Source organism: Cricetulus griseus, chromosome 2 (genome assembly GCF_003668045.3).
Source record: "Cricetulus griseus strain 17A/GY chromosome 2, alternate assembly CriGri-PICRH-1.0, whole genome shotgun sequence".
Classification (NCBI taxonomy): Eukaryota; Metazoa; Chordata; class Mammalia; order Rodentia; family Cricetidae; genus Cricetulus; species Cricetulus griseus.
Window position 1 is genome coordinate 376142292 of NC_048595.1, and position 25286 is coordinate 376167577.

General features: G+C 52.2%; 3 protein-coding genes across 3 annotated transcripts; all 3 read left to right on the top strand.

The window, feature by feature from the left end:
• Positions 1–1514: 1514 nt before the first annotated feature.
• LOC100752547 (histone H1.0) lies at positions 1515–3550 on the top strand. Its single transcript, XM_027403979.2, has one exon. It carries the CDS (start codon positions 1779–1781, stop codon positions 2361–2363), a length of 585 nt encoding a protein of 194 aa, XP_027259780.1. The 5' UTR covers positions 1515–1778; the 3' UTR covers positions 2364–3550.
• A 134-nt stretch (positions 3551–3684) lies between these two features.
• On the top strand, positions 3685–11684 carry Gcat (glycine C-acetyltransferase). The gene is made up of 8 exons (XM_027403977.2): positions 3685–4142; positions 5863–5993; positions 8695–8796; positions 9027–9173; positions 10050–10287; positions 10464–10635; positions 10961–11082; positions 11320–11684. The coding sequence occupies exons 1-8, from the start codon at positions 3956–3958 to the stop codon at positions 11469–11471; spliced, it is 1251 nt and encodes a 416-aa protein (XP_027259778.1). The 5' UTR covers positions 3685–3955; the 3' UTR covers positions 11472–11684.
• Positions 11685–15922: 4238 nt separating this feature from the next.
• Galr3 (galanin receptor 3) lies at positions 15923–17702 on the top strand. Its single transcript, XM_027403978.2, has 2 exons — positions 15923–16281; positions 16955–17702. Exons 1-2 carry the CDS (start codon positions 15923–15925, stop codon positions 17700–17702), a joined length of 1107 nt encoding a protein of 368 aa, XP_027259779.1.
• Positions 17703–25286: the final 7584 nt, after the last annotated feature.

A 25286-nucleotide genomic window follows, 5' to 3' on the forward strand; every position in this document is an offset into this window, starting at 1 on the left:
CGTGACAAACAGCCCACAGCCCCATCAGGCCTTAGCAAAGGTTCATTCATCTACATCGGCTACAGTCACCCACTCCCAGGTTGCCATTTAATTAAACAGCTATATGCCTTTTTGCTAATAAGACCACTGGGGGCCAGGCAAGACCACCAGAATCCTGGCATTTTGAGGAGGTAGACTGCAGACAAGACGTCCCAGGCTCTCTGGGAATCTCTTCGACTACGACTCCCAACAACCCCAGGTCGTACTGCAGACTGTGGCGCCCCTTGCTAACTTCATTGATCTGTGCCAAGCAGGGCTGTTAAGATAGATGCATTTTATAACAAAGGCATGGCATCTTCCCAGCAAAATGGCGGTGGTCCCGACCACGGCTCCCTGATCGACTGCATACCTAAGTCACCACCAGAGAAAGGAGGACTCTCTCCTCGCCCCGTTTTTCCAAATCTCCAAAGCACACAGAGCCTCTGCTCATCCCAGGGCCCCTGAGGACAGTCTCTGGTCAGCGCCTATGGGACAGCGCCAATGATGTGTACCGCACCCCATCTGGCACACCCTAAATTTCAAGAGGCCAGTGGGAGAGGCGGCTCCACCCCCCCGGGTGGACCTCGTGGTCCTGCTTCGCACCCCCAAAACTCCCAAGCTAAGAAGGCATGTAAATGAACTCTTAGGTTCGGATATATGCAAGATGTGGGGGTGTCCTTGAAGAAAGTAGGGCACCCAGGAAGCCAGTCCCCGTCTCCCAGGGGTCCCAGGAAGCTTTGGGGGCTCGGGTTCAGGCAGGAATCTCCATGCAGCGATCTGGGGGCGCGTCGAGGGGAGAGGCGACTCAAGAGGGGGAAGGGACAAAGTTTGAAAGAGCCCTTCCAACTCTTCCAGGGAAAGTTTCCTTGAAGGCCCCGGGGACAGAGAGGGGTTAGGGGTGCCGGGGGGCCTGTGGCCGGGTGACCCCCAAGAGGTGACCGGACCCCGGGGAGACGACCCCTCCCCCCTTGTCCCGACTCGGCCCGGCTGGGAGTCGCCCAGCTCGGGGCGGCGTGTGTTAGTTGGGGCCGCTTCTGCGCCGTTCCGCCAGGTTGGGGGACCCCGCAGCGGGTCGGGAGTGGGAGCCCTGGTAGTCCCAGGGGTGAGCTTTCCTACGGGGGGTCTCAAGTCCGGGGGCTCCCGGGCCCCGCAGAGCCAGCCCCCCGCAAAGGCGAAATGTGCCGGCGCCTGAGCGCTCCTCGGCGCAGTTTGGGGCCCGTGGCGGGCGCGGGGGACAGCGGCTGGGGCGCCTGGGTCCCCAGCGGGGAAGCCTAGGGAGCCAGGCAGGGACTCCGAGAGACAGCGGGCAGCAGGAGGGCCTGGAGCGCCGGCAAAGGTCGGGTTTGCTCGGCGGAAGAAACACAGATGGCGGCGGCGCGGCGCCATTCCGGGCCGGGAGCAGGCAGCCAGCAGCCCAGTCCTCACCGCGGTCCGCCCGCCGCCGCTAAATACCCGGATGCGCCGCCCGAGCGCCAGACGCAGAGCTGGGAAAAGGGAGGCCGAGGAGGCGGAGGCAGAGCCAGGCGCCGGACGAGCGACCGAGCGGTGGGGGCTGGGCCGCGCAGAGCAGCCCGCGATCCCGCCTGCGACCCGCGCCGGGGAGGACAGGAGCCACGCGTCGCCCGCGGCCCCGGCAGCCGCACTTTCGTCTGGCCTGCTAGTCGAGCGGGAGAGCAGATCCCGATTCGGGTCGTGCCCAACCTCCCGCGAGGACTGGCCCTTCGGAAGGCTCTCTCAGCAGCAGGAGCAGGCCGGCCACCATGACCGAGAACTCCACGTCCACCCCTGCGGCGAAGCCCAAACGGGCCAAGGCCTCCAAGAAGTCCACCGACCACCCCAAGTATTCAGATATGATCGTGGCTGCCATCCAGGCAGAGAAGAACCGCGCCGGCTCCTCGCGCCAGTCCATCCAAAAGTATATCAAGAGCCACTACAAGGTGGGTGAGAACGCTGACTCCCAGATCAAGTTGTCCATCAAGCGCCTGGTGACCACCGGTGTTCTCAAGCAAACCAAAGGGGTAGGTGCCTCGGGGTCTTTCAGGCTGGCCAAGGGTGATGAGCCCAAGAGGTCGGTGGCTTTCAAGAAGACCAAGAAGGAAGTCAAGAAAGTGGCCACTCCGAAGAAGGCAGCCAAGCCCAAGAAGGCTGCCGCCAAAGCCCCAAGCAAGAAACCCAAAGCCACCCCTGTCAAGAAGGCCAAGAAGAAGCCGGCTGCCACGCCCAAGAAAGCCAAAAAGCCCAAGATTGTCAAAGCCAAGCCGGTCAAGACAACCAAACCCAAGAAGGCCAAACCTGTGAAGCCCAAAGCCAAGTCCAGTGCCAAGAGGGCCAGCAAGAAGAAGTGACAATGAAGGCTTTGCTTGTGACACTCCTTCCTCCCTCCTGTTTTCTGTAAATACATTTCTCTCTTGATCTCATCTGCAACCCTTTGCCCATTTTATTCTGACTTTACAGAAAGGACAGAGTTTGGATTCCTCAGACAGACATTGTGGAGCGATTCCCTTTTCCTTAACCCATTGTGCAAGGAAAGCCTCAGACCTCATCTTTGTAATGATGAAGATGTACTTTTTTTCTTAATTTGATATTTAACCTTATGGGGTTAGGGTTGGGGTGGGTTTTTGTTGGGAGGTTTGTTTACTGTGAAGGCAAATGGAACTGGTAAAGTTCTGGCTAGATGAGGGGACCTAGGAAATGAAGTTTGTCCTTTTTAAGGCTGTAAGTTGCTCATCCATCCCTTCTGAGAGCTTCAAAACCTTTGGTGCAAAGCAGAGGATGACACTCCACCTAGCTGGCCAGGGAGGGGAAAATCGCTCGGCTGCCCTCAGCGGTGGTGAGCAGTTGGGGACCTGGGGTTTCTTTTCACATATGCCCTAGTGCCTCCCCATTGTCTAAAAGGGGAAAGGGGTCCAAGTGACAGCTGGTTAGAGAAACCATTGCTTCTCACAATCAGGATCTAGCCATTGGGGAAGGGGGGGGGTCTTTTCAGCAGTCTCTTGTTAAATGGGAGTGGACTTAGGGGAGGGTGGGGAGTCAGCCAAGTGCCTCAGTGTGCCTGTGGAAACTTGGGTTTTTTCCACACGATTGTTGAGAGCTGTGTCCTAGGAGAACTTTCTTCTTTTCTTTTTCCTTCCTGTATAAGATGTGGCTTTGCTTGGTGCTGCTTCAGTTTTACCAGCTGCCACGTAAAACCCCTCCAACTGCTTTTACTTTTAAATCTTTTCTAAGTAGCCTAGGAGGGGGAGAGGCGGGGAGTGGACTGTAAGACAATACAGTTGATTTTAGTTTGCTAGGTAGCTTTAGAGAGCCAGGATTGTGTGCATGTGTGTATATGTATATATCCATATCTAAGACTAGTACTTAGTCTCACTTCGGGAGCTGGGAGAAAAAAACCTGTACAGTTGTCTTTCTCTTATTTTAATAAAATAGGAAACTCGCGTCCCTTCCCCCTTTTTAAACAAGTGTTATAATTGCTGGGAAAAGTTGCTGTGGTTGTAATTTTAAACTTTTAAAATAATAAAACTGGTAAAATATCTGAGTGGTGCGTTTCCCTCAACTGAAGGAGAGTAGATGGGTTACGTGGGGCAGAGCTGGCGCCACGTTAGCGCCGGGAAAAAGCGAAGCTTTGGGGAGAGGCTGGAAGGGCAGGAGGCGGGTCGGCTAAGTACGGTGGTGGGTCCTCGGGAGAGGTGGGTGTGTGGGGAGGGGATGCCCTGAAGCCACTTCCCGGCGCGGACCTCCTGGGTTTTGACTTACAAATGAATCCACTTTCGTTGCCTGTAAGCCGCGTCAGGCTCCGCCTGCCGACGGGACCTCCTCACCAGCCTCTTAAAGAAAGCTCCTATTGCTCTGATTGGTTGTCGGGGCCCTGCCCACGCCACATGACAGGGAGAGCTAGGCAGCTGGCTGGCAGGCGCATTCATTCCTTCCCGTGGGCGAGATGTGGGTCAGCAGCGTGTGGCGCGCGACGCTGTCACCCGGCCGCCGCGCGCACTCAGCGTTGGCGCAGCTGCGCGGCATCGTGGAGGGCGAGCTGGAAGGGATCCGCGGGGCTGGCACCTGGAAGAGTGAGCGAGTGATCACGTCCCGCCAGGGACCGTGCATCCACGTGGATGGTATCTCCGGAGGTAACTTCCCCTTCAGGTGGCCAAGAGCCCTTCCAGGGCTTGCATGTGAATGGAGGCCTTAGGGTGGGTGTGGGGGAAATACAGGCATGCATTGCTGCTGTCTCCTTCCAGTCTGTCTCAGGCACACTATGGCGCCCTAGAGTTAACTCCACCTGTTTAAACCTGTTTCTGTGGAGGGAAGTGATCTGCTCGTCAGCACCTTTTGGGCGCCGGGGGCTGTGCTGCAAAGAGACCCAACCCTGTGAGAAAAAGAGAGAGCTATCCAGCTGCATTGCTACGCCCTGCTTCCAGAAAGAGTGATTGGACAAAAACCCTCATTTATTTACTGTGTAAAGGTTACCAGTTGCTACACCTTTATTCCTGATGAAATATGCACGAGAAACCAGTTCTTTTTTTATTTTTTCTCCTTAGTTTTTCGAGACAGAATTTCTCTGTGGAGCCCTGGTTGTCCTGGGATCTGCTCTGTAGATCAGGCTGGACGTAAACGCCTGGCCTGCCTCTGCTTCCCCAGTGCTGGCATTAAAGGCTTGTGCCACCAGGTTTTTTTCCAGACCAGCTTTCATTGTGTAGCCCTGGCTGTACTGTAACTCGATCTGTAGATCAGGCTGGCCTCGGACTCACAGAGATCCACCTGCCTCTGCCTCCAGAGTGCTGGGATTAAAGGCGTGTGGCTAGAGAGACCAATTCTCATTGAAAGGATGCAGGCCTTTAATCCTAACACTCAGGAGGCAGAGGCAGATGGTTCTCTGAGTTCCAAGATAGCCTGGTCTAAAGAGCTATAGTGCTCCAGGGCATTCAGGGCTACAGAGAAATCCTATCTCAAAAAAACAAAACAAAGAAAGATAAGAGAAAGGAAGAAGATGAAATGCAGCTAGATTTCTCCAGAAATCTAGGGAAACACTGGCTAGCTCCAGTGTCACAGGATATTGGGGTGGAAGGCCAGCTTCCACCAGAAAGGTTAAAGTTTAAGCAAGTAAGAGGATTAGGTCTGCAGAAGTACCTGTGTCTGCCTGTCTTCTCCTAAAGAGAACTAAAGAGTGAACAAAACCTTTGGTCAGACCATACTGCTTTCCCCACGTGATTTCAGAGAGATATAGTCAACAGGCTAGGGTGTGATTCAGGGGCACAGTGCTTGCCTGGCACACCTAGGGCTGTGAGTTCAGGTCCCAGCACTCACACACCACATGCAAAAGATGGGACATTTAGAGAACCAAGTTCTTAGGCTCTTTGTGCCCGTCCCAGATCATGAGCTGTCCCTTCCTCAGGCCTCAATTTCTTTGGGCCAACTGTATAAACTTTTTAAGATTGATAACTGAGATCTCTGAGACAGCCCTCTGGAGATGTGACTCCTGGGCAGCAGGTAAGTGAGCATTGGAGGCCTCTTTCACAATCAAGAAAAGCAAAACCAAGATGGTGATGGTTTTGGAACCTGTGAGGAAGGTCTGGGACCCTCTCAGATGGGATGCTATTCATAGCCAGGTTTTAAACATCTCATCCTTCAAAGCAGAGAGGGACAAACCTCTCCTCACCTTCCTGCACTGTGGCAGTGGATTCAAAGCCTCTGGCCTCTCCCCAGAATGGATCATGTGTGCAGCTGTTTGCCTGTCAAGGGCAAATCCAAGTTGACTTCTCTCTGGCTCCTGTCCTGGGTCCTGACACTGTGGTCCTTGCAGGCTCTTCCTTGCTTTTCTGAGACATATTGTTGGTCTTCTTCACACAGGAATCCTCAACTTCTGTGCCAATAACTACTTGGGCCTGAGCAGCCACCCTGAGGTGATCCAGGCAGGCGTGCAGGCTCTGGAAGAGTTTGGAGCTGGCCTCAGTTCTACTCGCTTCATCTGTGGCACCCAGGTACACAGCAGGTGTTGGGCGGCACTGACCCCAGCTGTCTGCTTCCTGTCAGCAGGGCTGGTTCAGCCAACTGAGCTAATCCCAGGGCGCACAGGGCCCACTGCAAGGCTGGGGCAGGCCTCTTCTGAGAAGCCTGGGACCAGGAACGTGACCCCTGAGCTCCTGTTTCTCATCTGTAGGACAGAACACCAGCCATTCTGCAGGAAAGGGGCAGAAGGCAGAGCTGGGGACATGGAGGGTTTAGAGGTGTCTGGTTTGGCAGTCTCCAGGATGCCATGCACATGCTATGCCACTGAGGTGGTGTCTTAGCCTCCCCATTTTACTCTCTGTTTTGTTTTAAGACAGGGTCCCAACATGTAGTTCTAGTGGGCCTGGAACTCCCTATATAGACCAGGCTGACCTCAAATCACATGGCTCCACCTGCCTCTGCCTCCCCATTGATTTTAGATTAAAATCATGTACCACTCTGCCTGGCCTTCCTCTGTCTCTTCATCAATACAATGAGATTATAATACTTGGTAGGCTTGTTACAGGTGGCAGTTAATACATGTAAAACTGCTTTAGAATGGTCTCTGGTCCACAGTATAAATATTATTAGATACAATAATATTAGATACAATATTAGAACAGTCTCCGGTCCACATATAAATGGTAACTGATTTGTAAATGGTATAAAATAAGTTAACATAAACATGAAGTTCAAAACTGTCTCAGGAACCCTTCCCCCATCACTGGGTATGTATTGCAGTACTCCAGAGTGCCTTTCCTCCTTAATGCCCACTCCTAAACCTACACTGAACCCATTCTTGTGCCAGTAAGGTGACTCTGCAAGTAAAAGCACCAGCTGTGTCAGCCTGCCAACCTGAGTTCCATCCCCAGAAGCCACAGTCAAAGAGAGAACTGGTGCCCAAAAGTTGCCCTCTGACTGCCACACATGTGCACACACAGACACATAATTTTTTTTTTTAAAGAGAAAAAAGCTAGCAGAGCAAAGGTATCTTTAATCCAAGCCCTTAGAATGCAGAGACAGGTGAATTTCTAAGTTGGAGGCCAGCTAGGTCTATAGAATGAGTTCCAGGATGGCCAGGGCTATGTCAAAAAACAAAAACAAACAAACAAACAAACAAGAGCAAAGAGTTAATTTTAAAAACAGTAACTTTTTTCTTAATAAACTCCCAACTTTTCTTTAAAAACAAAACTTATATAGTGCCTGCTATGTTCCAGGGACTCCTAGGGACACCACAGCTGCCAGGAGTGGTGGTGCACACCTTTGATCCCAGCACTCAGGAGGCAGAGGCAGATAGAACTCTTTGAGTTCGAGGCCAGCCTTGTCTACAAAGTGAGTTCCAGGATGGGCTCCAAAACTACACAGAGAAACCCTGTCATGAAAAACCAAAAAGAAAAAAAAAAAAAAAAAGAACACCACAGCTATCAATCCATTAATTCCCTTAACAGTTCCAAGCAATCAGTGCTGTTCTTATCCAAAGCCAAAAGAGACTAAAATTATCCAAAAGCACAAACCTCATAGTGGGACTGGAACCCAACCAAGTACATGATGTAAGGGTCTACACTCCTAGGCCAAGCATGGTGGCACATGCTGAAGAGAGGCAGGCTGACCTTTCTGGGTTAGAGTTCCAGGCTAGCCAGGGCCATGGGGTCTCATCTCACTCAACCTTTTTTTTTTTTTTTTAATTGGTTTTTCGAGGCAGGGTTTCTCTGTGGCTTCTTTTGGAGGCTGTCCTGAAACTAGCTCTTGTAGACCAGACTGGTCTCAAACTCACAGAGATCCGCCTGCCTCTGCTTCCCAAGTGCTGGGATTAAAGGCATACACTACCACTTTAAAGAGAGTCCATGTTTCTCACTATCCTCATTGAAAGTGAGGACGAAATGAACACAGGCAAGGAACCCCTGCCTCCTCTGTTTTTTGTTTTTGTTTGTTTCAAGACAGGGTTTCTCTGTGTAGTCCTGGCTGTCCTGGAGCTCGCTCTGGAGACCAGGCTGGCCTCAAACTCAAACTCAGAGATCTGCCTGCCTCTGCCTCCTGAGTGCTGGGATCAAAGCATACTCTGTTTTCTTTTCTTTGATTCTTTCTTTTTTTTCTTTTCTTTTCTTTTCTTTCTTTTTTTTTTTTTTTTTTTTTTTTGATACAGTGTTTCTCTGTGTAGCCTCAGCTATCCTGGCTCTGTAGACCAGGCTGGCCTCAAACTCATAGAGATCCACCTGTCTCTGCCTCCTGGGTGTTGAGATTAAAGGCATGCACCACCACTGCCTGGCTCACACTCAGTTTTTATGTATTTATTTTCTAATAAAACTTTTGAGTCAGACCAAACAGCTCCCAAATCTAAGACGTATAGCCCTAAATAAACATAGGCTTACTTAATGTGATCCCTCTTTGCTGTGGAGAAAAATACAGTCTGATGTGAAGACATATCTTCTGACCCCAGCATCACTCAGAATCCAAACACTAGACAGACCCCCCACTGCAGACAAAGGTCCACCGAAGAATTGAGACCTGTCAGGCCTCATCCTCCACAGCAGGAGCAGCTGCTACAGTCCAAGGCTCCAGGAGTCACTCGAGTGGTGCCAAAGGAAGGGTGTGACTGACACTCCAGGCCTTCTGCACTGGGTCTGTTTGTGATTCTCTAGGACTTGTCCGGCAAAGCCCACAGGCACTTACCATCAACCTGCCTGTATCCTTTAGAGCATCCACAAGAATCTAGAAGCCAAGATAGCCCATTTCCACCAGCGTGAGGATGCCATCCTCTATCCCAGCTGTTTCGATGCCAATGCTGGCCTGTTTGAGGTATGTAGAGGCTGTGGATGACTTGGAGGTGGGCAGCTGGGAGAGTGTGGTGGAGTGTCAGTGCCACAGAGCAACCTATGTAAACTGGAGGGAAGAGGTGAGGGGACCTGGTACCGACCTGAAGTTTTCATTTGGCCCTAGGCACCCAGGTAGAGGTAGAATTTTGCCTTGGGTGATGTTAATAGGGAAGGGGAATTCCTGGGTGGCTATATAGGAACTCCTCCCCGCAGGCTCTGCTGACACCCGAGGATGCTGTCCTGTCAGATGAGCTGAACCATGCCTCCATCATTGACGGCATCCGGCTGTGCAAGGCCCACAAGTACCGTTACAGTCACCTGGACATGGCTGACCTAGAAGCTAAGCTGAAGGAAGCTCAGGTGGGTCGAGGCCCTGGAGCTCCTGAGAAAGGTCTATATTCTCATGCTCAAGGAAATTAGGCTTGGAGGGGCTCCCTTTTCACAAATAGCCTGAAGGACTGAAGGAGCTATTTGCACTTCATCACCCTTTGTGCTCAAAACTATTCTATAGTGGTGAGGAACAATATTGAACCCACCCCAGATAGGCTATTAACTGGTAATTTATTGGGAAAATATACTCACACGAGGAATCAGTAACCAGATTTGGCACTCCAAGAAGTCTGGTCCCAGGTGCTTCCAAAAGCTGCCTGAACCCAGAGAGAGAGAGAGAGAGAGAGAGAGAGAGAGAGAGAGAGAGAGCACGAGCCTGGCTGCTCCTCACCCTTTACCTTCCCCTTCTACGTGTAGGTGTCGGGGTCTCGCCCTACAATTCCCCTTTTATTCTAAAAGGGATTTAAACTTGAAACAAAACTAAATTGTGTACAAAATGTCTTAACATATGTAAGAGCATACATCATCTTAAGTAAAGAGAAGACTTTACACAGTAAGATGACTTGTGACCTACAAATTATACATAAGTTATATCATACAAGGATCTATAACAATGTAAGTTGTCTATAGTTAACAATCACTAAGGTGAATCACAAGAAGATATAATAATCTATCTGCATCTCATGAACAGCAGGTGTGTGGATATGTGACTAGGACCTGTCCCCACTCCAGCCTGCCCTCTTGAGATCTGGGTCAGGTTGGGGAGGTCTGAGCCCCTTATCAGGGCCAGGGCTCAGATGGCTGAGCTTGGAGGAGATGGACAAGACTCAGGATACAGCCTCAGGGCAGTAGAAGAGCAAGTGGCTTGGTCCTACTACATATCACCTGCTCTCCTTTGTCCTGCAGAAGCACCGACTGCGCCTGGTGGCCACGGATGGAGCCTTCTCCATGGATGGTGACATTGCTCCTCTACAAGAGATCTGCAGCCTCGCTGCCCGATATGGTGCCCTGGTCTTTGTGGATGAATGCCATGCCACTGGCTTTCTTGGGCCCACCGGACGGGGCACAGATGAGCTGCTAGGCGTGATGGACCAGGTCACCATCATCAACTCCACTCTGGGGAAGGCGCTAGGGGGAGCATCAGGTGCCTACAGAATCCTGTCTGTGGGGTCTCCTTCCCTACACACAGGGCCTGCCTTGTATGGGGTAAAGACCGGTGGGGAGGGCAAATGGAGGGGAGGGCAGTATGGACTAGAGGAGAGGTTGGGGGCAGTTCCTGGCCCCTGACTAGCTACTACTCACATTACTTTCTATCTTCAGGGGGTTATACCACAGGGCCTGAGCCTCTGATATCCCTGCTACGGCAGCGTTCTCGGCCCTATCTCTTCTCCAACAGTCTGCCCCCTGCTGTTGTTGGCTGTGCTTCTAAGGCCCTGGACCTGCTCATGGAGAATAATGCCATCATCCAGTCTATAGCTGCCAAGACCAGACGGTATGGTGCCCACATGGTTGGAGCAGAATGGGGGAAGAGATGGTAGCTGCACACCTTTCTACCTCCTCTCGCCCACATCCCTCTTTTCCTCCCCCCCACCCGTCACAGCACCCTTCTCCAATCTCCTGTGCCCTTCTTGTCATTCCTACTTTTCCACCTCCCTTTGTCCTGCCTGCTTCTTTCTGCCCCTGCCTGTGCCTCACCTGCTCTTTGGTCTGTACTTCTCTGTCTTTATCCCTTCTTCTCATAGGTGGGCATAGATCCTGGGCCTCTTCTTCTGGCTTCACAGCCTTCAGCTACCTGTGACATTCAGCTGTGTCCCCAGGTTCCGCAGTAAGATGGAAGCTGCTGGCTTCACTATCTCAGGAGTTGATCATCCCATCTGCCCTGTTATGTTGGGCGATGCCCGGTTGTCTTCTCAAATGGCAGATGACATGTTAAAGAAAGGTAAGAGGACTGGGGGCAGTGTCCTCAGAGAAAAGAACACCTGTAGACTGCAGAGCCTCCCTAGACCTGTGGGCCAGCCATCTGTCCAAACATAACAAACCCCAGACTACGAGGTAGCACCATGTCTGTGAGCTCAGCAGCTCTCTTATTCTTGTGGGTGGATCTTGGGACAGCAGACCCTTATGTGTCATGGCCCCAAAGCCTGTCTACCTCTGTGTGCCTTTGCTATCTTCTCAGGCATCTTTGTCATTGGATTCAACTACCCTGTGGTCCCTAAGGGCAAGGCTCGGATCCGGGTGCAGATCTCGGCAGTACACAGTGAGGAGGACATTGATCGCTGTGTGGAGGCCTTCGTGGAAGTGGGGCGGCTGCATGGAGCTCTGCCCTAAGCTCTGGGTAGGGACCAGCAGAGCCAAAGTCCCTCTACTGCCACAGTGACAAAGGGGTCCTAGAGGCTCTGACCCAACCCAGACTTCTAGAGCCTGGTTGAAAAGACCTCAAGGGCCTGTCCTTGTGGTTGGAGAGACAACAATGTGAAAATTGGTCATAACACTTTGTTCTGCTTTATTCTTTCTGAGTAAGCCCAGTCCTGTGGCTAACTGGTGAATCAGGCAGGAACTGGGTCTCCTAGGGCAGTCCCCCACTTGAGGTGATTTCTTCTCCCAAACTGAGTTGGAATCCTGCATCTGGGAGTTATCATTTGGTACAGCCAGGTTCTGAGCTGCTGTGGGGCAGCTGAGAACCAGCTCCGTGGACCCTTGTCTCAGTCTAACCTTGGTGACTTGTCTCCTGTGCCCATCAGAAGGACAAAACACCACTGCCACATAGGAAGGGCTCCTGGACCTGTGTTTTGGAGAGGACAGAGGATTCAAGTCCCAAAGAGAAGAAAGCAGGCCACCACTGAAGGACATCTAACGTTGTTTTCTAGAGTTCTTTGTCCCTAATTCCATGGCCTTAGGCCCCTGTGCATGTCCCAGTTTCCCCCATTTTACAGAGCTGCTGTTTCATTGGGAGCCACACCTTCTGTCTCTGGTTCCAAAGCCTACAGTCTGATGGTCAGCCGCCAGAGGGCGCAGCGAACTCAGACTCCATTCTCTGCCTGCCCCGCCTTCTTGAGCTGGGGGCCTTGGACCAGGCTGTTGGGCAGCCTTCAGGCAAGGCCAGAAGGGCTGGTTTACTGCTGTCAAGGCCCTGTCCTTTGTCTCACAACTACCACCTGCTCTGTTACCATAGGTGTCAGCCTCATTCCCACATTGCTGACCTGGTTTTTCTGTGGGCACTGTGGGAGGAGATGGGAGCTCTCTGCTCTCAAGCTTTTGAGTGTACCTGCAGACACAGTTTGGTGATGTGGCCTCTGGAAACTCCTTAATATGCTTGAAGTAGAACTGATGACAAAAGGCCTTGCTTTTTCACTAAAAACAGGAAGCAAGGCCTCATACCTCCAGTTCACCTGTCTGGGTACCAGGACATCTTGGGAACAACAGTCAGAGTGAGCTCCAACCTAACCCTGCAGATTCTTAAAAATGGGGAATCCTTGTTTGCAACCCAGTAGTGCTGTAAGGGTTGCAGCCTGGCAGGAGACAGTTGTGGCTACATCAAGGTCAGGCATATCTGCAGACTGCCACCGGCAGGTAGAGTACCTGATGCCAGGTATCCTGCTGGAGGGACTGTTGATGACCCAGCACCAGTTGGGGACTCAGCTTGTATTGCTAGGCCAGAAGCTTGATGTGTTGTGTTTTGTGCAGGCTGTCGGGTCATGCCTGGGAGCAGCCACTGGGTAATGTGTGTGGCATACTCAGGCAGGGCCAGAACACCAGGCCCAGGTCCACCCACACCCAAATGAAGCTGCAGGAAGTCTGCACAGCAGCACAGCACAAGAGCCGCCTCCTGCAGTGCCCAGGCATTGCTGCTGGCATCATTTCCCGAGAGGCAGCTCCTGTAGCAGCTGCACTGACCTCCTGGGCCAGTTAGCTATGGTGTCACTCCATGCTGTCAATCCGTGAGGCTCAGGGAGCCTGCTGCCCTGATATAGGTTTGGCTCGCTCACCTTGCAGCTACTCTGCCATTCAGAAGGGGTCATAGGTGTACCCAGTACACACAACAGCCTCATAGGGTGCCCGTGTTCCAGAGTGGGCACATACTGATAGTCTTTGGACCCCTGTGACAAGCTGTAAGTAAGGCATCGGAAGACTGGAGAATGCCGGGCGTTGGTAGCACACACCTTTAATCCCAGCACTCAGGAGGCAGGCCAGCCTGGTCTACAAAGCTACAGAGCAAGTTCCAGGACAGGCTCCAAAACAATACAGAGAAACCCTGTCTCAAAATAACGAGAAAAAAAAAAAAAAAAAAAAGACTGGAGAACCAGCAGCAGGTTGGCTGTAAGTCCTCATCTGGCTGAGTCAAGGACTCCAGGGCTCATTTCCAGGCCATACTGTCCTTGTCCTCTGCCTCAAGACAGAGGCTGGCAGGAACAAAGAAAGGGAGGAGGTAGTGGTAAGGACACCCTGAGGCTCCAGCCATGATGGTCAGTCCTCCCTGCTCCACAGCCAGGCTCTCAGTGACCTCCCTCCCCTCCCCTCCCCTCCCCTCCTCTCCCCTCTTCCTTATCAGCTCAACCCTGCTGCTTCTCAGAGCCCTTTGTCCAACCCCAGTAGGGAAGGAGGGGGTCTGGAGGCCAGGCCAGTGGGGGGCTTCCAGGTCAAGGAACTCATCTGGGACTCGGGTATGGATATGTGGGCCCCCACTTGTGCTGTGTTGTCACCCACATCATTGTCCTCACACCATGTCCTACAAGAGCCCTGTCCAGGGATCCCAAAACCCTGCCTTTCGGATCCTCAGCCCCAATAATTCCACAATTAAGCTTCAGTTCAGTGAGTCTCTGCATAAGCAGTTGGTGACAGTATAGAGGGCCCCTAAGCCCAGGCACCTCCCACAGGAACTGGTCTCCAAGAGTGTTTCCCAGTTCTTCCATTCTGGCTCCAGGGAACACTGACACACACACACACACACACACACACACACACCTCTGATGTCCCCTCCACGCTCAGGTTCTAGGACTCTTCTTCCTTCCTGACTCACAGCAGACTGTCTTCAGCCTGTCCAAGTGGCAGCTGCTCTCCTTCTGGAAGCATTTGGCCATAGAACACTCCTCCAAGGGCTCAAGGCAGCCACCCACCATCTCCTAACCTCTGGTCCCTGCCCAGGGCAAGGCACTCTCAAAAGACCAAGAGTAGACATCTCTGTTTTTTTAACCTCAGCCATATCAAAGTCCTTATAAAATGAAGGCACAGGTCCTGTTCTACCTCTAGAATCTTCTCTAGCTTCCTCATGGCTTTCAGGCTAAACCAAGACTTGGTTTACAGTGGAGGAAGTCCCTGAAACCAGCTAAGGGAAGGAAATGGGTCTCTGGGGTTCCTACCTGAAATCCACAGCAAAGACACTTTGGTTCTGGTTTCCCAGCCTTGGAAACTCCATTTAAACTAGAAATCCTTTCTAAGCTTAGATCGGAGTTCTACCTGGAGTCAGGGAAGCCAGGCAATAGGGGGAGGAGTCACAGGCAGGGCCATAGGAGGTGGGAGGGGCCAGGAACGGGCTGAGCTCTGGGCATGGAAGGGTTAACCACAAAGCCAATCTCACCGAGCGAGATCAATGGGTTACTGCCCCTGAAAGAGAGAGTGAGATAGCAACAACGCAGACAGGCAGAGAAGAGCCGGACAGACAAGAGCCTGGCAGAGGAGCATGCCACCCCGGGGAAATCAGAGTCTGAGAAGGAGGTTGGGCAGTCCACTCCGGAGCAGCAATAACAAGTGCCCACATCCAACTCAGCAGACAGCGGTGAGCAGATGAGAGGAGAGGAGGGGCCTTGAAGACGAAGGAAGAGAAATAGGAAGCAGAGGTACCTGCAGGGAGGCACCAAGGGTAGCGGCTGAGCTCCGGCCTTACAGGAAGCATGCCGGGGCCCAGTGCCTAGGGCTGAAGTGGGTGTTGCCCAACGTGGGCTTGGGGACCTGCTGCATGCTGGGTGCTACACAGGGGCAGATATAACCTTTCTTCTCTTCTCCCTTCCTCCTGAACCTCTTGCTCCTAATTCATCCCACCGCTCTAGTGGGCCTGGAGTGCAAGGCGATCCACAGGTTGTGAACTGTGGGGTGGGGCAGTGTGCACACAAACACGTGCACTGGGACATAGGGGAGTAGTCAGGGGTACCACCTGTTACAGTCTTTCCGATGAGCACTCCAGCAGGAGTCAGGGTCACAGCAGCCCCACTCATGCCGCCTCTCCAGGTCTCAGTTTCCCTATGTACAAAGCAGAGGCAGTGACTTCTACAGTCTTCCTAACCTTGCCACGGTGGTGCTTTCATGAGGATGGACTCTCCCACGACTCAGGGATGTCACCAGTGCAGCCAGTGGCCACAAAATGTCCCTAAATACAAGGGTCTCTCATGAACTTCAGATCTGATTGAGAACATCCAGTGTTTGTGCTGTCCCTCCCCTAGCTCTAACATCTTCATGCTATTCTGCCTGTGTCTTCACCTGCCTAAGTCCAAAGTAACCTAAATGGCCTTCCATGCTCTGGGTTACAGAGTTGTTCCCTAGGAAACCAAGGAGTAGCACTCACATTTGAGCAAGCATGCACACATACACACACACCAATGTGACTGTGACAGGTTCTTGTTCACACAATGAGTTTTAGCTTTGCTCTACCCTCTTCCATTTCTCATGAGTTAGCCCAGGATGCTTGGTCAGATCCAGGCTGAAGAAATGAGGCCCCTGGGTCAAGTGTCTGGAGCCCTGGCCTCCTGTCTGAGGATCCATTTTTCTCTTCCCCATCTGATAGGAAGATGGCTGACATCCAGAACATTTCACTGGACAGCCCAGGGAGCGTAGGGGCTGTGGCAGTGCCTGTGATCTTTGCCTTCATCTTCCTGTTGGGCATGGTGGGCAATGGGCTGGTGTTGGCTGTGCTGCTGCAGCCTGGCCCAAGTGCCTGGCAGGACCCTGGCAGTACCACAGATCTCTTCATCCTCAACTTGGCGGTGGCCGACCTCTGCTTCATCCTGTGCTGTGTGCCCTTCCAGGCGGCAATCTACACACTGGATGCCTGGCTCTTCGGGGCTTTTGTGTGCAAGACCGTGCACCTGCTCATCTACCTCACCATGTATGCCAGCAGCTTCACGCTGGCCGCTGTCTCAGTGGACAGGTGAGCTGTACCTAGGGCAGACGGCAGAGGGACTTGAACAGATAGATTCTTATTGGCTAGTGGAAGAGAGACTAGGGACTAGAGGTTGGTGGGCATAAAGGTAAGCCTCAGTGGTACCTGACCTTTCCACCTCCACTGTGAACTTCCAGAGGACATTTCTGTGTCCCAAGTGTCAGCACAGGCCTGGTATAAGGATAAAATATACAGGAACAAAAGAAACTCCAGGACCAGGTATGCTAGCAAACACCTTTAATCCTAGCACTCTGGAGGCAGAGGCAGGAGGATCTCTGTGATTTGGAGGCCAGCTTGATCTACAAAAGTGGGTTCTAGGACAGCCAGGGATACACAGAGAAACTCTGTGTAGTGTATTTGTGGGGGGAGGGAGGGAGGCGGGAAGGAGGGAAGAAGGAAGGAAGGAAGGAAGGAAGGAAGGAAGGAAGGAAGGAAGGAAGGAAGAGACACTTCCAATGCATTCTTCAGAAGTTAAGTCCCCACACCTGGCCCACATAGCCCTCACATCTGCTTCTGTGCCTCGAAACTCGGGTGAGTCACTTCTCTTTAGGTCCTTGCTAGACGCCAGGCAAGGGAGGGTGGGATGGGGAAATTAATGCAGGTGCGGGACCACCATGCGCAGGAGGCCCGGCCCCCTGACCACGCGTTCTCTGACCTGCAGGTACCTGGCAGTGCGCCACCCGCTGCGCTCTCGGGCCCTGCGCACACCCCGCAACGCGCGCGCCGCCGTGGGGTTGGTGTGGCTGCTGGCCGCGCTCTTTTCGGCGCCCTACCTCAGCTACTACGGCACGGTGCGCTACGGCGCACTCGAGCTCTGCGTGCCCGCCTGGGAGGACGCGCGGCGGCGCGCACTCGACGTGGCCACCTTCGCCGCGGGCTACCTGCTGCCGGTGGCCGTGGTGAGCCTGGCCTACGGGCGCACGCTGCGCTTCCTGTGGGCCGCTGTGGGTCCCGCGGGCGCGGCGGCGGCAGAGGCGCGCAGACGGGCGACGGGCCGCGCGGGGCGAGCCATGCTGGCGGTGGCCGCGCTCTACGCGCTGTGCTGGGGCCCGCACCACGCGCTCATCCTCTGCTTCTGGTATGGCCGCTTCGCCTTCAGCCCGGCCACCTACGCCTGTCGCCTGGCTTCGCATTGCCTCGCCTATGCCAACTCCTGCCTCAACCCGCTCGTCTACTCGCTCGCCTCGCGCCACTTCCGCGCGCGCTTCCGCCGCCTGTGGCCCTGCTGCCGCCGTCGCCACCGCCACCACCGCGCCCGTCGCGCCTTCCGTCGTGTCCGGCCAGCGTCTTCGGGGCCCGCAGGTTGCCCCAGAGACGCTAGGCCTCGCGGTTGGAGTATGGAACCCAGAGGGGATGCCCAGCATGGTGGCGAGACTGGACTAGCCCTGTCTGCCCGCGGACCGCAATAAACCCTGCCTGCTTGGATGCTGCCGGCTGTCAGTCTGTCCTCTTCCCCGGGTGACACACTGCCATTGAAGAGCTCTAGAGCGTGGCAGCTTGGCCAGGCTCCACCGCAGAGCAGAGGCAGAATTGCAGCTCCAATGCAAGGGACACGGTGGCTAAAACTGGTCCACCCAACCAGACACAGTGTCCCAAAGCGGGGAGCCTCAGCCCCTATCCAAACCCAGACTGGGCAGAACAGTCCATTCACCTTCCAGACTCTGTTTGCTTCTTTTACCTCTGACTGGCTCTTTTTGCTCCCAAACCCTGACCTAAGTTTTTTGTTTGTTTTGTGTTGTTCTGTTACTTTGTTTTGAGAGAGACAGACACAGAGGTAGAGACTGATGCATATAGTCTAGGCTGACCTGGAGCTGCCTACTGTAGCCAAGGATGACCTTGAACTCTTTTATCTTTCCGCTTCTATGACCCAAGTGCTGGGATGGTGGGTGCCCCAGACTCCTGACTTGTTCAAGCAGGGAATACCAAGTATTTCCTCAACTCTTACTATGTACCTTACAGAATGCTATATTTAATTATCCAGACAGCTTTGTAAGGTAGGGTAGATATAATTAACCTCATTTTACAGACGTAGAAATCAAGGATCAGATAGTGTTTGGTAGAGGCTAGATCCAAATCCACAACTGTCTAACAGTTTTTGCTCAATGCCCTTTCTTTTCTTCCTTAAGGTTGCCATTAGTTGATTTTTTTTTTATCTTTTGTATGTTTGTTTGTGACGCGTTTGTGAATGGTAGGCAAGTGCTCTATCACTGAGCTATATTCCCAAGAGCTATATGCTCTTGCTTTACTTCTGCCTTGCAGCTCTTCTGCTCCACAATGTTCCAGAAGCTTCAGAACTCCCAGGCACCTTCCTTCAGAATTCTGCTTGGCTACAGTGGGCTTCTTGTAGTCATGCATTCTTGAGGTCCGTTCCCTAGCCCAGACACCTTGCATCTTCCCCTGAACTCTTTGGTGTTCCTGGCTCAAAAGAGACAATGATGCTGGGTGGTGGTGTCACCTGGGTTTAATCCCAGTACCCAGGAGACAGAGGCAGGTGGATCTCTGTGAGTTTGAGGCCAACCTGGTCTACAAAGCTACACAGAGAAACCTTGTCTTGAAAAACCAAGAGACAGAGAGAGAAGGGGGGAGGGAGAGGGAGAGAGGGGGAGAGAGAGAGAGAGAGAGAGAGAGAGAGAGAGAGAGAGAGAGAGAGAGAGAATGAATCTTGCCTGGGCTCCAGCTGGTCTCTTAAGGGCTTTTGGTCCCCCTCCTCCCTCCCCATCTGCACACACAACTGAGGAAGGACTAATTAACCAATAAATCAGTCTTGCTGGGTCCCAAGTTGCCTCCCTTTGCCCTCCCTTTCCACATGTCAATAATACTGATTAGCTTTGGGCCCTAACATCCCTCCCATCTTCTGCTTGGAGCACCCTGGGAAGGGCTCTCCCTGTCAGGAGGCAGCAGCTTGGTGGCCATTAAGACCTGCCACCTGCTGCTGACACAGAAGTCAGAGCAGCAGGAAGAAGCTGAGATCAGCCAGGCCAGGGGCTGCTTCCAGGACCCGTTCAAGCCCCCACCCCCACCCCCTCACACACCAAGCCTAGTGTTTTTTCCCATGATTCTGCCAATGTTCCAGTCTTAGTGAGAAAGTTCTCTGTAAGCAGGGAGTGTGTTGATGCCTCTGTGTAGTACCCATGGTGGCTGTCACCGCTTCTGTGCCCCACCAACACTGGTAGGCAAGGGGTAGTGTCTCCATTTCTTTGGGCACGGAGAGGCAGACAGCATAACAGGGACAAACATAAATGAGTGGCAGATAGTAGTATCATTTAAGTAAATATGGAAGCACCCCAAGTATCAGCTCCTGGATGGAATATGAAAACCATACAGTGGTAAAGCATTCCATATGTAAATAGAAACACAAGCTACAGAAAACAGGCCTTGAAAATAGGCACTGAGACATATGTTGTATAATCAGCAAATTAATAAGACAAAGACAAAACCCATTTACCGTTTGCTTAGGTCTGGGAGTGGTGGGGAGAAGGGGATGAGAATGCTAATAGGTGCTGAGTTTCTTCTTAGGGTGATAAAAAGGGTCTAAACTAGATCACCAGGACCGTCTATAGCTCAGTTGGTAGAGTACTTGCCCCAGTGTACAGAATGCTCTAGGTTAAATCAAGCTTTGAGTTCAATCCCCAAAAGGTGGTCCCCTACATGTGACTGTAATCGCAACACTTGGGAAGTGGATGCAGGAGAATCAGAAGTTCTTGATCAGTGGGCCAGATGTGGTGGTGCATGCCTTTAATCCTAGCAAAGGGGAGGCATGCACCTCCCCTGTGTGATTTTGAGGCTGATTTGGTCTATACAGTGAGTTACAGGCCAACTGGGGTGTAGTAACAACCTGTCTCAAAAACAAAAACAAAAACAAACAAACAAAAACAGGTAGGAGGGAGTGGGCAGAAAAGATGATTCATCAGATAAAGGAGCCTGCTGTCAAGCATGATAACCTGAGTTTGATTCCCAGACCCCACACTGTGGAAAGAGAGAATCCACTCCTCCAAGCTGTCCTGACCTTCACATGTGTGTGGTGGCATGTTTGAACATGAACACACTCTCCCTACACATACACTCATACAGATACATAACTTGTTATTACAGCAAAATCAAGTGGGATATTTGGTACACAAGTTTAATTCCATCACTCAGGAGACAGAGGTAAGCAGATTTCTGTGAGTTTGAGGCTAGCTTGGTTTACATAGCAAGTACCAGGCCAGCCTGAGCTACACAGAAAGATCCTGCCTCAAAAGGCAAAAGTAAAATACAAGTAGAGCCGGGTGTTAGTGGCACACACCTTTAGTCCCAGCACTCAGGAGGCAGAGACAGGCGGATCTCTGTGAGTTTGGGGCCAGCCTGGTCTACAGAGTGCGTTCCAGGACAACCTCCAAAGCTACACAGAGAAACCCTGTCTCGAAAAACCAAAAAAAAAAAAAAAAAATGCAAGTAGATCATGATACTGTGCAACCATGGGGCATGCCGACACCATTAAGTGTACAGACAAACTGGGTGTGATTGACATGTAAATAATATTCTAATAAATACATTTGAAATATGACACTAAATGTGGTCTGGGGCTCACACTAGACCCAGGGGACATTTTCAGGGCAACCGGGCATCTTTGAGTAAATACAGAAGGGTGGCTGAGAGAGCTGTCAGCAACAGTGCACACCTGCAAAGTAGGAATGAAGACAGAAAACCCCTAGGCTGCCTTACAGGAAGTGAGTCCAGCCACCCAGTAGTCCTCTGGAGTTCTAGGCAGGTGACCCAACTAGAACCTTTGTGAACAAAAGAAGGTCTCTGGGCCCTGTCACAGTGGCCTGAGACTCTGCTCAGCTGGTAGAGGACCATTGGACAGCGGGACCCCTACCTGGCTTGCTGAGACCTGCTGCTTTTGAAGCAGGACTCTGGCTCAGTGCTACCACCTATGGGCCTATGGGCTGAAGAAGGGAAGTCCAGGAAGTGTAGGCAGGCAGTGGGTAGATACTTGTATGTGATACAGGACAAGGTACCAGGGAAGAAAAGGCTGGGCCCTGCCCGTCCTCTTCTTTAGCCACAAAATCTACCCCAAGCCTGACTTTAAGAGAAACCAAAGATGGCCCGAGTTTATCTTGTCCCTGTCTGCTGGTGGGAGGCTGGCTAGAGATCTAACTCCAAAAAAAGGGAGGGGGGACAGCATAGTGACATGAAGGGCCAGCCCAGCAGAGTCTTGTGGGACAGGTCAGTAGCTCTTTGCTGGGGAATTTGAAGCAGAAGGATCACAAGTTCAGTGCCTGCCTAGGCTATATGGTGAGCTTGGGGCCAGCCTGGACAACTTAGTGAGACATGTCTCAAGAAGTAGAGAGAGCTAGGGATATAGCTCACTGGTAGAGAACTTGCTCAGAAAGCCCCAGGTTCGCGTGCACTGGCTGGGAGCCCTGTGAGGACAGCCTTTGAGACCTGGACCAGAGCTGGAAAATGTTTTTTGCACAGACATGACAGGAAGATTGATAGCCTGCTGCTAGGTGTAGGCTTGGCTTCCAGAACTCAGGGTTTGTTTTGGGAACTAATGAAGTACTCAGAAGAGCAGGTGGTTGCTGTAATTTGGTAAGGAGAGAACCATGTGTCCTGTGGAGCCCAAGGCAGCAGTGGGGGCTGGAGTGGAGGCTGAGCGAAACCAGGATGCTGTCCTCAGAGGCCAGGAGACCTGACTTGAGACCCCAGCAACACTTAGGCCAAGGCTGGGATAGCCTCAGTGTGAAGGCCTTCCTAGCTGGAGCAGGTTTAGATTCTGCAGCCCTTGACTCCTAGTTGGTGAAATCTTTTTTTCTTTCTTTTTTTGAGACATGGTCTCACGGAGACCTACTTGCTTCTGTCTCCTGAGTGCTGGGATGAGAGGCATATACCACCATGTCCAGCTGGTGCAAAACTGGTAAGGAGCAGTGTGTATCCACACTTGAGCACCTGCCAGGCACAGCAGGGAAGACAGCTGGGACTGTGGAGCCCAGAGAAGGTCCCATCAGTGTGGACTCCCAGAAAAGACTTCCTGGAGAAACTGCCCAAGGACAGTTGTTAAATGTGTATTCATTGTGGCTCAAAGAGGAAGCCTGAAAGACCATTTGCAGGGCTACTGATGGCAGGGGCCTGTTATGGCACAGGGTCCCCTTCGGGACGGGAGGCAAAGGTGGTAGGGACATTGTGAAGATGGCTCTAGGTTTCATCTGAAGACCAGATCCCTCCTGAGGCCAATGAGGAGCCATTGCTCTGGTTCTGAAACCAGAGTGATTTTATGAGGTTTTAGGAACTTTCTGTTGCTGCCAACATTGGCTTTTGTATAATGGAAGAACAGGAGGCACAGGGGCAAGGACACTGGTGAATATCCAGAGAGCTGAAGACAATTCAGGACAAAGACAGTGGGGGACTCAAACAGTCAACCGTGTGGGAAGCATAACTGTCAAGATTGATGATGGTTGAGGAAGAAGAAAGAGGTACCTCAGATGACACACGGGCTTCTAGCTTGAGCCCTGGGGTGTCAGTGGGGACAAGGGAAGGTAATGAGCTTGGTTGTGACACATTAAACTGAGGTATCTAGGTGGGGTGGGCTGCAGGGACCTTGGGGAAGTAGAGTGCTACACCTGCCATGTTTTATTTAGTTCTTGTACTTGGCTCTGGAACTTATGTCTCATCTGCTTTAGTTGGAGGATGAAGAGAGTAAGACCAGAAAGGTTGAGTAACTTGCCCTAGACCACAGAGCTCAGGTTTGTCCGATTTGGTTTCATGTAGTCATAGAAGTGGCAAGATGGAGCTGATTGGGAGTGGGATGAACTAGAATGTGCAAAGAAGGTGGCCTCCCTGTGCTCAACCCTAAGCCACTCCCGTGACAAGGCTGCCTGACCCTGGCTAAGTGAGAGCACTGGCACAGTCCTACTCACCAGCCCCTCCTCCTGCTTTGGGCTGGCAGGGACAGCATCATCTATCAACTTCGAGGTGTGGACCAGGGGAAATAAACACCAATTAACCACCCAGCTTTCCTATTAATGAACACGGCTTCCTGATGCCAGGCTCGTTTGTGGATTGCTGGCTGCAGGATGATGTGAGGCCAGCAGGACAGGCTGAGAGCTGGTTAAGAGGCTTAGACAGATCATGGAGACCTCTGCTTGGCAACAGGCTAAGTGGTTTATGTAGGGGTGAGGCTGGAATTGAAAGATTGGTTCTAGGACAGGGTGGAGGGGTTACCTGTGGGTGCACTGGGGCTCCCTCCACATCTGTGGTTCTGGGTAGTATGGAGCTGGCACAGGCACTGGCCTCAACTGCTGGAAAAACCCAGAGAAGCAGTGTAGCACAGGGGGAGGGGGTGGGCTTTAGACTATTCAGTTTGAATCCCAGCTGCTCTACTTCACAGCTGTGAGGCCTCTGGGTAGAACTGGTTTGAGCTGGCAAGGCACTATAGTCTTGTTCAGAAGCTCCTCCTAGGGGCCCTCCCTAGCCAAATCCACTTTCCCTTTTAGCCAACCTCTCACCATTTGGGTCCCCTCCCCACTGATCAGCCAGGACTATCTAGGCTCCTGACCAGCCCCATCACCTTTGACCTTGTCCTAGTATCAGGTATGTGTCTAATCTACCAAGCACACTGTACTCACTGTGAGCTGGGCAAGGAAAGAGTCGGATCTTCTGCTTCTGGGCTTTTGGAACCCAGGGGAAAATACTAGTGTCTGACACTTCTCTGAGTTCAAGCAAGTCACCTTCTGTCTAAGCCTCAGTTTTCCACATCAGTGGAATAGGGGAATGAATACACACACACACACACACACACACACACACACACACACACACACACACACACGGTGACACTTTATCATGGACACACACCTGCTGACACAGAGGCACAAAACACATACTATCACCCTGTATGAGGAAATGGATTGTGAGGGGAATCTGTTTCCAGGCATGGTAGAAACAGCATGGTTTTGAGGAGGATCTGGCTGCCTGGGGGCGGCAGGGTTGGGGGCTCTGGCAAACCTGTTTGGTCAGGTGTGGGCCGCAGCAAGAGCAGGCCCACCTGGAATGTGTGAACATGTGTGTTGAGTAAGTGCTCAGTTTAAGGATTCATGTTAGGAAGCAGTCAGGACCAGGTGAAACCAAGAGAAACACCCCACTCTGCCCGCGCCCCCCCCCTACCCGCTGCACCCTCTTCTGGTCAATGGTTTCCAGGAAGTCGGCTCCAGAGCCAACCCCCCGAGGACTGATTCAGCTGAGTTTGTTCCTGCTGCCGCCTTCCCAGTCCATCGCCCAGGGCCCACTTGTGTGTTTCCTGACTCACTCCAGTGTCTGGGCCCCCTCTCTCTGGCTGGCTCTTCAGACTGATCCAGGCTTATAGGAAATATTCTGGCTGGAAATGGGACAAGGCAGATTGCCTGGCTGCCTGGCCAGTGTTTGATGATTAACCTAAAAGCCACCTTCCTGAACCAAGCCCTCCTTTCACTGTCTGCATGACCACAGAGAGAGTTCGTAACACACACTGTGCTAGGGCCAATGGTGCTCTTGGGGCCTAGCCTGAAGCAACAGGAGTAGAGGATGCATGCCTTCCTTGTTCCTGGAGGCCCAGGCTTCAAGAATCAATTAGTGCCTGTGTTCTACTCTTAGAAATTCTGGGTCATCTCAGCACACCCCACTCTTCAAATTCAAAGCAGCAGCCTGGGGCAAGGTGTCCTTGACATGCCCAGGCAGCCCCAGAGGATCCTGTCAGCTCTTCATGCTTCTGCTTCCAGGGAACCAAAGCTGGAGTCCCAATTTTGCTTAATGTACATTCTTCTTTTTATTTTATGTGCATTGGTGTTTTGCCTGCATGTATGTCTGTGTGAGGGTGTCAGATCTTGGTGTTACATGTAGTTGATAGCTGCTGTATGGGTTCTGGGAATTGAACTCAGGTCCTCTGGAAGAGCAGTCATTGCTCTTAACCACTGAGCCATCTCTTCAGCCCCTAATGTAGATTTTTCTTCAGGATGTCAGTGTGCACTCCACACAAA